The 12,412-nt window shown below is 36.9% G+C and overlaps 1 protein-coding gene across 6 annotated transcripts in view; it reads left to right on the top strand.

The window, feature by feature from the left end:
* The first annotated feature begins 293 nt into the window (after nucleotides 1-293).
* Nucleotides 294-12,412, top strand: part of LOC129916087 (integrin beta-nu) — a 107,634-nt gene continuing 95,515 nt past the window's right edge. Inside the window, exons 1-4 of one of the 6 annotated variants that reach the window (XM_055995912.1) lie at nucleotides 294-382; nucleotides 682-717; nucleotides 781-860; nucleotides 927-1,116. In XM_055995912.1, the coding sequence (XP_055851887.1) occupies nucleotides 936-1,116 (181 nt within the window). In that variant the 5' untranslated portion in view covers nucleotides 294-382; nucleotides 682-717; nucleotides 781-860; nucleotides 927-935. The other 5 variants (XM_055995887.1, XM_055995872.1, XM_055995903.1 and 2 more) reach the window with 5 other exon arrangements.

Raw genomic sequence — 12,412 nt, 5'->3', positions numbered from 1 at the left:
AGTTCCGGTAAAGCTTCGTTTAAGTTTCTTATAGACCTTTACCTCGACATCGAGATCATAACAGCGCCGAGCAAAGGAAGAAGAAGAATTTTAAAAACAACTAACTATACAAGACACGGCACGAGACACTTCACAAATGGAATTACAAAATGAAGCGGTTTTTGTTTTGGTGGCCCTTGTCTTTCCTTTCTTTTTCGTTTGTCGTTTTCATTCTTTTTCACCACGCTTCTCCTTCGACTTTGTGTTCATACACAAAAAGTTGTCTATATGTGAGTAAAACGGCGTGTCCAAATGGCGAAATCAAACAGAACTCCGTTTTCTTGCTTGAAGGGTAAGGCTTTAGCCGTGATACAATAGACACGCACTGCACATTCAATTACCGGTATGTTTTTAACAAAAAATATTAAATATCTATAAATGATTAGATAGCCATGGGCATTTAAGCAACATTTGATAAGCTTACTAATGCTATGCTTTCTTTATCTTCCAACGAAAAGATAATATTTTTATAGTTTACCTACTTTAGTTGCATGTACAAGTACCTACCTACATATTCTGAAAAATTATTTATTTATTCATTTTTTTATTTTCATAGAAGAAATACAAGAAAAATTTAATTCAAATATAAGAATTAAATAATGTTTTGTTTGAAAATTCTTCTATTCATTCTTTTATTTACAGTGCAGATATTTGAAATAAAATCAACAAATTTAAATGGTATGTCAAATTAAAAAAAGTTATATCTAAAACTTTGGAATATATGTATAAGCTTTTCTCTAGGAGACAGACAATGTTACGTTCACGATACTTGTGAAGGATGTCTAGGTGAAAATTTCTATTGTGCCTGGTGCACCGACAAGGTATTAAACGAAAGTTCATTGTTTATGTACTTACCTTTTTAAACTTCTTATTGCTTTATTACACAGACGCACAAAATGCCTTATAGATGTTTAACCTACAGTGAACTTGTAAATAATAATTGTTCACCTGACAATATTTGGGTGAATAAGCAGGGAATTGACATCATAAGCGCAGACGAATTACGAGATTTTCAAAGTGACAGCAATCGTGCGACACAAGTCAAGCCTCAAAAGATTCATATCAAGCTCGTTAAGTGTAAGTAATGTGAGGGTGGTAACAATTGTAGTTGTTTAAGAGGAAATTATACGATCATTAAACTATGGCACGATATGACGTTCATCTTAAGAAGTTGCGATATTTTCCTTTTTTTCCGTGTACCCAATCACCAATTTTGTGTTCCGGTTTGGGCCCCCACAATTGGTCTATACATTATTAAATTCTTGCACTTGACTTTGGCTTTCACATAATACGCACATAATACAAGAACCTATTTCCTGTGGGCCACGTGAAGATATTCTCTCATTACAGGTATACATGAAAATGGATGACTTGTCTGTAATAAGATCATGAATACCAAGACAAAAGGTCCATATCTGACTTTTTTAGTACGCGGTTAAAAATTCTGGAGTAGGTATTTTTTAATACTTTTTGGGTAACATAAACATGGGTCTACACTAGGGTTTCCAGAACATCTCTTTCAAAGAGAACATGTCCTCTTTTTCAACTCTGATCTTTTTTACACTCTCTTTTTTCATAAAATTCTTTTTTTGTTCTCTATTTTTCAAATTTCCTCTTTTAAGTCTCTTTTTTTATTTACCTCCCCTAGTGAGGCGGCTTAGCATTAAAAAACAGCTCAATCGTACTCAATTTAAGATTTATTTTGAGATATTGAGCAACCTTATATTCCATCCGGAAGGTTAGATACAAGAGATTTTCTGTGTTGCACTCTATATGTTGCATATCATAGTATAGGTAATTAAACAGTTTTGTTAATATGATAAAAGATTTCGAAGTATTTTATAACGCCCAATCGATTAAAATCAATACCAAAATGTAACGACCATCATTTTATAAAACGTTATTGGACTCTTAATGAATAGTCTTTTACTTAAAGAATAAAAATCAGAATATTACCAATAAGTGGTAGGCTGATGAAATTTTGTATGGACGTTTCATAGAAAAAAATAATAAAATTTGTTCTTCAAAATATTTCAGGTAAAACGGTGTTTTTTTTTTTAGCGAGACAGAACACTTTTGAAATGGTACCATTGCATCACATGGAAAATGTGTGCATTTTTTTTAACTGCATATAAATGTCATACATAGTGTGAGAACCAAAAATAAACAAAAATTTTCCTATATTTACCATGGAATATTTAATTTTCATGAAAAACTAAGAGAGCTTCCTTTTATTTTTTATTGAATTTCCTTACAAATTAATTTTTTGAAGGAGTGAGGTGCATAAGTAAAAGTATGAAAAATAATTGTGCAGTTTTTGATAAAAGGGTCAAATTAATATGTAGTATTGTTAATACAATATATAAACCTCATTTAAAGATATTGGGCCACTTAATATTTTACCTAGAAGGATGTATATGGGCCTTTAAATTTTACATAAATTTATTTAATATGCTTTCTGTGCATCGTGTTCGTGTTAATAACCCTTCTAAAAAATGTAAAATGTTCTCTTTTTAGAAGGCTCCCAAATGGACACCCTAGTCTACACCAAAAATGTATTGAAATTTAATACATGGCAAATATTAAAATTTTTTAGTTAATACAAAATGCATTAAAACTTAATATAGTTCTATTAAAAAATAATTCGGTGTATATTAGAATTTAATACCAAATGTATTAAACGACCCCGCACATTTTGTATGGGAAGTGGCCCTCGGTGAAATTGTCTGAAATTTTAGTATGTTGTTCACTTGAAGGCCTTGATCAAAAGTTGATATGATCAGAAAGTCGAAAAATGTACAGTTTTTAAAATAACTGTTTTTTTCCGATGACTATCTTAAACCTTTTAAAAGGGATAGTTTTTAAAAGGTTTAAGATAGTCATCGGAAAAACCCGTTATTTTAAAAACTGTCCATTTTTCGACTTTCTGCCCATATCAACTTTTGATCAAGGGTTTCAAGAGAAAAAAATACCAAAATTTCAGACAATTTCACCGATGACCACTTCCCATACAAAATGTGCGGTGTCCTTTCAAGTATTGCATATTAAACTTTCATCATCGGAAAACCCATAGAAACCGTAGAATTTTCTATCGGTAGAAATGAGCTGTAAAAATTGTATGCGAAAAATATTCTGCAAATCATAGAATTTTATCTCACAAATTTGAATCAGAAGCCGTAGAAAAAAAAATCTGATAAACTTTGGGTGTGTTCAATCACCTATCGGATAGGCTATCTGGGATGCCCATATCTGAAATATCTTTTTGAACGCGATTTATGTCTTATTATTCAGATAACTACCAATAAAATATGTTAATATTGAAAAGAGAATATTATTTTATTTGAGGAAATTACATTTTTGTTATTATTGCATAATCTAGTATTTGCAAAATTAGCTTGACCTTATTTTTGTAACTGAACAAATTTTATAAGTTCAATTTGACGTTTAACAAACAGCTGTTTGTTTCCCTTGTTTACACAATTATTTTCTGCTGTGGTGTTCATTGGCTGCGTTCACGTACCGATCCAAGGGTATCCGGATACCTTTGTTTTGTTGTAATCCCATATAAAATCTCAGCTGTACCTTGGAAATTTATTAATAATTTCTTTTACGAGTACTGTGGCTTCAACACTCGTCTTATTATGAGGTGCAGATCCCCCGTATTTTTCTATCGAACATTTGTAGTTCCTTCATGAATCATGACTATCTTGTAGATGATATACTATACCGGAAAGTTGTACCTGTTGGCAATGACTAGTGGCAGAAGCTGCTTGTAAATCAAGAGTTTCTTTGTTCAGCTTAATACTGGGGCCGAATTACGGCACACGTTCGTCAAAACGTTAACGTATAATCGTTATAACACCTGTTTTTTATAGTTTCTCTTTGTTTCAATTACAGCAATTTGTCCATATTAATTTTATTGAACGCATTGAACTACCAAAAGTTTTTCAAAGTTATCAGGTAACAGCCTCCTACGATTATCTCTACTTGAGCAGCCAGTGCCGGTTTAAGCACTAAAGGCGCCCCTGGGCAAGATTGCAAGTGGCGCCTCTAAAAAAAAATTCATCTAAAAACAATTTTTTAAAATCACGAAAAAAGCAAAAGCAGATTATGTCTTACCTCTCATATACTTGTTAATGCATTTATTCAAAATGTGCAGTGTATTAACTTAAAAAGGTTAACTTAAAAAAAAATTAATTATTAATATCATTTAGGCTCAATTGACAAGACTACCTTTATCTCAGACTTTTTTTGTTTAAACACATTTAAAGATTAGGTACAGTTGGTTTTATTTGAACAATATTTTTTCAAAAACTTTTTCAACTAGGTACATTAATGTCGTTTTCGATTGGAATCACTCAATGATTCACTCATTCTGAAATCCAATAAAAAACTTTGAATCGCTTCCACCCAATTCTAAAATTTAATATCCGTATTGGTGAAAAATCAGATATTTTGTTTTTGTTTTTTCACTAGGAGAATAAAAAACTTGCAGCACGCTTTTTAATGATTCCAGGCGCTTCCGGACGGCCAATTGAAAACAACATACCTTTATAATTATAAGGTTTGTTCGTTGTAAGCTCTAGGGCACGCTGGGTCGCTCCGAATTCGTTGTCAAGCGTTTTTTGTAGCTCCTTTTTCAACCAGAGTTATTTCCTCTGTGTTCGATGTTCGCTGATGAAACTAAAACTCTGAGGTGTTCGATGTAAAATGAAAACCCGAGAAACTCTGATTTTTTTCACAGTTAATTGAAATGACTTAGAGTGCCCTGGAGGGGGGAACAACGAACAGACCTATTTTTTTATTCTCACACACAAACATAGTTTTTATGAGAAATGGAGAAGCTGTCAATTTTTGGCATTGATGGATTATGGGTTTTCGGGATTTTGGGATCGTGGGTTTTCGGGATTTTGTGTTTTCGGAATTTAGGGTTTTCTGGATTTTGGGCTTTCTGGATTTTTAATTTCGGGATTCTGTCCGTCTCCCTTCTCTTTCCTTATTCATCATTATAGGGGCACCTTTGCAAAAATTAAATTGGTAGGAGGAATATTAGGATTGCTTTAGTCTTTCAAAAGAAATTGGGGCGCCTTGTTCTTCAAAGATGAACGAAGATTTTGGACACCATTGTCCTTCCGGAAGCCAAATAAATTAACCCAAAATTGGGGGGCGCCTTCATTCTTCAAAAAGTTTAGGACAAACAATACGAGCGCCGTTGAAAATGTAAAATAGAAAAAAATTGGGGCGCCTTTGTGAATGTAAAAAAAATAAAACATCGATTGGAAAGACTTCGTTATTTATATAACTTTTGTAAAAGTTCGGGGCGCCTGCGGCACCCCTCAATTCTTGCTCCCCTGGGCGACGGCCCAGGCTGCCCCCCCTAAAACCGGCTCTGTGAGCAGCAACGAGTGGACCCGATTTGAAACTGTTATTCACTTCAATTTTTTCGAGAATTCCCCAGTAATTATAGAATTTATTAGTTGAACTATTTTTAGTCTCTGATTTGAGTTTAAAACAGTATTAAACTTTTTCAATAGTCCATTTTCGTTGATATTATTTAAAACGAGGAACACTTGCCCAATCGGTATCCCTTGGGAAAAATAAGATTAAAATAAAAGAACATATCATCCGTGTCGTGGAGCCCGATGAGAGGTCGAGCTCGGAATCACTTCGGAGCCGATTCGGACCCAGTTCGGACTCGTTTGCCTGAAGCGGTCTGTTGAGATGTGAGATTTGTACTATTTTTAAAATTTATTTTAATCTAGGATAATCAGCATTCAGTTCACCGAAAAGTTGATGTTCTTGTCGTTAGCCCATCTTTTTCTTTAATTTTGATCGGGGATATAGCTGTTTTCGACGCTCCCTTGAAGTGTTTTTCGCAGGAGGCACTGTTTTTAAAATAATTCCTCTCGAAATGGTCACTTCATCCTATTATTTTGGCAATGATGCTTATGGAAAAACTTTTGGAGTCCAACGCGTCATTTTTCGCTTATTCTTTCGCACTCAGAACTTTTTTTTTAACAGATTTTTAATGAAAATCACTAAAAAATAACTTCTTAATGCTTAATCTTCCAAATTTAATCAAATCAGCGCAAATTTAAGGTGTGCGTCTAAACATGTGAACCAAAATAAACTGCCCTTTTTATTACATCAGAGACAAGGAGGAGTAAAAAGTACCGTTAATCCACTCACCCACTATTTCTTTTTGTTTTTCTATTAGGTTAGGTTAGGTAAATAGGGTAGTGCACACTGCACAGCTAAGCTGCAGCATACACGGGGGCCTATTGGTCCATTGTGATTCCCTTTTATTTAAAAAATCGCATTGATGTTCCTAACTGTTCATCGGTTTACAAAAACTGGCTCATTTACGAACCATCCTGTACTTTCAATGAATTTTCTCATGTTAGCCATTGACACTTGCGCTAGATCGTCTAGTTCTCCTACGAACCTTTTCCGAAGTAACGGAGTCGGTTTGTTTGGAGGTTTGGACAATCGCAGAGCAGGTGTTTAATGGACTCTATTTCCTCTTCATCTTGACAGCTTCTGCAGAAATCAGGTGCAAATACACCCATTCTATTAGCCATTGTACCAATGGCACAATGACCCGTTAGTACACCTATCAAGATTCTAATGTTCTTTTTACTCAGGGATAAAATATACCGAGTTCCTTTTTCGTTGATTTTAGGCCATAAACTTCTAGAGATAATACAATCGTCCCTAGTTTTCAAGGTGTTATTGATTTTTTCTTTAGTCATTAGGTCTATTTTCTTTTTGAGCACACCGATAGGGATATCTGGTCCTCTTACTAATTGGGTGCTGCTATCCTCTTTTGACGCTGACCCTAACCTAGCTAGTTCATCCACTATTTCATTCCCTTCTATATTGCTATGCCCAGGAACCCAGCAGAGTTTTACTTGGTTAGTGTAGCAAATGCTATTGATTTTCTTTCTGCAGTTTAAAACCGCTTTGGATCTTATCGTCTCACTGGCTAAAGCTTTGATAGCAGCCTGACTGTCCACAAAGAATGTTATCTCCGAGGAGATTAGTTTTTCTTTGTGAACCAATTCTGCCGCTTTTTCTATAGCAAAGATTTCAGCTTGAAACACACTGCAATCGTCTGGGAGTCTATATGATTCTCTAATATTGAGAGGTTTACAGAACACCCCAGCTCCTGTTCCTGATTCCATTTTTGAACCGTCAGTGTAGAAGGGGAATCCCTGTTCGCTGATAAGCGAATTGGAATCCCACCCCTCTCTTTCTGGTATTAAAATGGAGAAATTTTTGTTGAAATCTACTAAAGGTGGAATGTAATCTGTAGTCTCATTCAAACCCGGATATGTGTCGTATCTTTGCATAATAGACCCATGACCATAAGTGTTTTGCCTCCAATAGCCCAATTCTTTTAATCGAAGTGCGCTTTTAGCTGCCGTGCATTTTATGAACTCGTCTAACCCCGGGATGTCTAAAATTATTTCCAACCCTGCTTGTGGTGTAGACCTTTGTGCCCCTGTAATCCCTATACACGCTAATCTCTGTACTTTGTTAAGGTTCTTGAGATAGCTTGATTTTTCAACAGCTTCCCACCATACGATAGAACCATAGGTAAGTATGGGGCGAATAATCGCCGTATACATCCATTGGATGACTTGAGGTCGCATACCCCATCGTGCACCAAAGGTTTTTTTGAATGTGCAGAAAGCGCATAGCGCTTTTTTCATTCTTTCCTCGGTGTTACGTTTCCATGTTAGCTTGGAATCAAGGATTACTCCAAGATATTTAGCTTCTTTGGAAAGAGTAAGAGGAATATCATCAAGTTTAGGAGGACTAAAATCCCCTAGATTCCTTTTCTTCGTGAACAGAACCAGTTCCGTTTTTGTGGAGTTAACCCCAAGACCATTACGGGCTGCCCATGAAGATATTTCTTTGAGTACGTGTTCCATAATATCTCCGACGGTGGTAAGAAACTTACCTGTTATCAGAACTACTATGTCATCAGCGTAAGCTACTATTTTAATACCTTGGTTTTTGAGTTTTGTGAGAATTTTGTTAACCACAAGGATCCAAAGGAGAGGCGAAAGAACCCCTCCTTGTAGCGTACCTCTTGTAACTGTTTTCTCTACCGTACTATTTCCCATTTGTGAGTTAATGATTCTGCCATTTAACATAGTATGAATCCAATCTACTATGACAGAATCTACTCCAATATCGACTAGACAGTATTTAATTGATTCTGTGTTAACGTTATTAAACGCTCCTTCGATATCTAAAAATGTTGCTAGTGTATGTTCTTTGTTTTCAAGACTTTTCTCATTATGCGAAACTACCTCATGCAGTGCAGTTTCCACTGACCTGCCTTTAAGGTAAGCGTGTTGGTAGTTGCACAAGTTGTTAGAATTGACAAGTTCCCTAATATGCAAATCAATGATTCTCTCCAGTGTTTTAAGGAGGAACGAGGAGAGACTTATTGGTCTATAATCTTTTGCGGTTGAGTGTGTCGGTTTTCCTGCTTTTGGAATAAAGACCACTTTAACCTTTCTCCAACTCATAGGGACGTATCTAAGTTTAATACAACTAATGAAGATAACCCTAAGCCATGGTGTTATTACATTTAAAGCGTGTTGAAGAAGAGCTGGGATTATCTCATCTGGTCCCGCAGATTTGTAGGGTTTGAACGAGTTGATTGCCCATATAGTCTTCTGCTCAGTAATAATCTGTTCTATGTTTGATTCTTGGTTTGTGGATTCAAGCAAGTTTGATTGCGTGAATCCAGATTTATCAGGATTTTTACAGCCAGGAAAGTGGGTTTCCATAAAGAGTTCAAGTGTTTCTTGGCTCGAGTTCGACCATGATCCGTCAAATGCTTAATGTAACCCGGTGTCGTGGGGTTAAGAGCAAGGACTTTACAAAGCCTAGCCGCCTCACTTGTGTTCTCAATGGATTCGCAGTGCCTAGCCCATGAATCTTTTTTAGCCTTCCTCAGTTCTTTGGTGTAAAGGTTAAGTTCGGCTCTGTATGAATTCATGTCTTTCTCTAATTTGCTCATTTTTGCTCTATTGAAAAGTTTTCTGACCTCTGTTCTACGTTTCTTTAGCTCACTATTCCACCATGGTGGGTAAGTGGGTTTTGTGCAACGGGATAGGGGACAGTGTTTTTCAAAAGAAGTTTTCATTTTACTAGTAAGGTTTTGGACAGTAGTATCGATGGCTGATGTATTTGAGAGCGTATTTTCTCTTGGTGGGTCGATACGCTCCTTCAGCCAATTTGTGTACTTTGTCCAATTTGTTCTAGTTGGGTTTCTGTAAGGTTTGATATCTATTAAATTCCTGTCTAGGGTGAAGAGTATCCTAAAGTGATCCGAGAAGGATTCCTCTGGTGATACTCTCCAATCTCCTATCGAAATTTGCTCATTTATGCTCATTATGGCGTTAAAATGAAGTTACCTTCCTTGGATTCAACGCTGATTGCCGCATTATCGTTGTTGCTGTACCTAGATAAAAAGAAAGCATTAATCGACTTTTTCGCTAAAATACAACTTCTTACTTTACCTACTTCAGACGTGGAATGAAAAAGGTTGTAGTATTTTGACCTCAATCCATTTACCTGGTTGTTACAGATCCATGGTTCTTGGATCAAGGCCACATCCACGTTCTTTTGAGACATGAAGAGCATTAGGTCGTGAGTCGCTGCTTTAGCGTGATGCAAGTTGACTTGCACCACCAGCAGCTTTTGGCTCCCTTTTGCTATCATGCCTTCTAACCTTTACGGTTCCAATACCGTACCTCAACACGTCTCCTTTCGTTTTTAGCAGGAGGTCAGATTTCTCGTCCACTGCGAACGAGAGGTCTTTCCCTACCTCGCTATGGCCCACCTTAGATTTGATGAGCTTCCACTCCCCTACGGGTATATCCGTGTTTTGTCCTTTTAGCAGTCTGATTATGTCCGCGTCCTCGTGAGTTGCAGGAGGTGGGATCCATACATTGATCTGCTGGCGAAGTGGTAGAGCTGTCACGGGAATGATTTCAAGAGACGCCCCTTCCCACAGTACGCCACATTTGGCGATTATGCTGGAAAGGAAGTCTCTTGATTTCTGATCACCGCAGCAGACTACTTTAACTCCTTTTCGCCATCCGGCGCCATTGAAGGTATTGTTCGCAGGACCATCGTTTTCGGGTAACGCCATCATCGCTTTAAGGATCTCGTTTTCTACAAGTAACCAATGTTCCGTCGAGATTTTCCCATCAGGGTTGTCCCGACTTATTATGGCCACTTGTTGAGAGGGGTCTACGGGTGTAGTGGCAATCTCTGCCTTACGTTCATAGGCCCTTATCTACTTTTTGTGCTTTTTAAGGAGAGCCTTATCTCTTGCACTAAGAGTAGAAGGATCCTTGCTTTCTGTGGCTCTCACGAATCTCTTCGAACATCTGAGGTGTTCAGCAGACTTTAGCTTGATGTCTTCTTGACTCGGATCTACCAGTAGCTCATCCTCGGTTTGACTACCTAGAAGGAGGTCCGTCCGAGTTATCCAGACCTGCGATCGTTAGCTGATCAAGGTCAGGAAGGAGGTCCACTGATAAAATGACAGCCTTTTGTCTTTTAAGCTCTTGCTTTTCGTTGTTTACATTTGTCACTGGCGACTTAGCTTCTTGCGAAGCCAAGCCCTCGCCGACAGCCGTGGCTTCTGCCGACACTTGAGTGTATATCCCCACTCGATTTTTATTATCCTGTAAACTTTTATTTTCCATGATTATTATTAGATAAACATCCCTGCGTTTTTTTTTTGGTTTTCTTGGTTGTAAGCCTCTGCAACTGGATTGCTGGAGAGTCAAACGTAAGCCCACCTGCCGCGACAAGGCGAAAACCTCGGGGGGTGTTTTTCTATTAAGAACTAAATAACCATTCTAATAAATACAATTTTTTTGGTTATTCTTGCACACAAACAAAAAAAAAATAAATTTATGTAAACGAAAATTGGTGCGTCTAACCATGTGAAACGCACTGTACCTACTTTTTTCTGTAAAATTGAAAAGAAGAAAGTTATACTTGAAAATAGATGTACATTTTCAAGAAAAATTCTTTGAATGACCATAACTTTTTTTTTTCTATAACTTTTATTGAAAAAACGCTTATGACAGTTTTTAAAGTTCATTTAATTTCCAACAATTTGATGTGATCAGTTTTGAAGATTTGGTTTATATAAAGCTTCTGCAATGGCTTCACAAAAAAAGTAACAATTTATTCTCGTACTTTTATATGTATACAATATACATATTTTACTTCAATACATGCTGATTTTGGTTAAGGCCCAACTATAATAGGCATATGCGCTCATGGGCTTATGTCAAAATCAAACGAACTGTTTCTGAAAGCATGAGTAATATGAAAAGCTCATATACGCATTATGGCTATCCCATAAGAGTTGTGTATGTGCGACAACTCGCTCATGCCATTTTGACATAAGCCCATGCGCGCGTATGCCTATAATCATTGAATAATTACAAATAGAAGTAGACACCCAGGGAAACTTCCGCTGTTTTCTCATTGTCTCTAGTATCGTACGTGTTTACTGTTTAGGTTTGTGAATTAAAAAATTAATAAAAGCAAATCCAACAATCCAAAAGCAAATCCAACAATCCAAAAGCAAATCCTAAACTGCTTATATAGATAAAAGTTTTCCCATTTCAAAAAGTGGAGATAGCCTAGCCTAGAGGATATGGTGAACGTCTCAGTCGATCTTGTACTGTGAAAAGTTGTGCTCGGAAATCGGCTTTCACAGTGTTTATAATTCGAATTCGGAAAGTGTAGAAGTAAATTAGAATCAAGTTAGCCAAAAAACTATCAACCCGGACCCGAAAGCTGAAGGAACGGCGTTCGATTCCCAGCTGGGCCAACGTATTTTTAAAAGTTTTTTTTTTAAACAAATAAATTATAAATAACATTCGCTCCGATCTAGTGGAATCGGATAATATAGCGGGGACAGAAGGGCATTTCGTTTCGGGTGACAACAACAAATTCACTGGTCTGTCATCGCCAGACCTGTCATCATACGGATGAAAAGGAGGTGCAGACCCTCCAAACCAAAATAAATGATAGTATGTTATTGTTTTTGTCTACATGTTGTAATATTTAAATATTCCTTCTTGGGATTCTTGCACGGAACCCCAGGCGCTCTATGATGAGCTCTGCCGCAAAGCGAGTGGTGATCTCGAGATCATCAGCGTCAAGCCATTCCAAACGGCTTTGTCCAGACGGGAAAAAGGAAACTGCCGATATTTTTAGTGCAGCTCTCACCCAACAGCAAACTGGATAGTTTGAGAAATATCACCGTCCTCAACTACCAGGTTGTCACTTGGGACAAATTAAAAAGGCGCGGTGGCAT

Source organism: Episyrphus balteatus, chromosome 1 (genome assembly GCF_945859705.1).
Source record: "Episyrphus balteatus chromosome 1, idEpiBalt1.1, whole genome shotgun sequence".
Classification (NCBI taxonomy): Eukaryota; Metazoa; Arthropoda; class Insecta; order Diptera; family Syrphidae; genus Episyrphus; species Episyrphus balteatus.
This window is presented reverse-complemented; position numbering and strand designations above follow the sequence as displayed.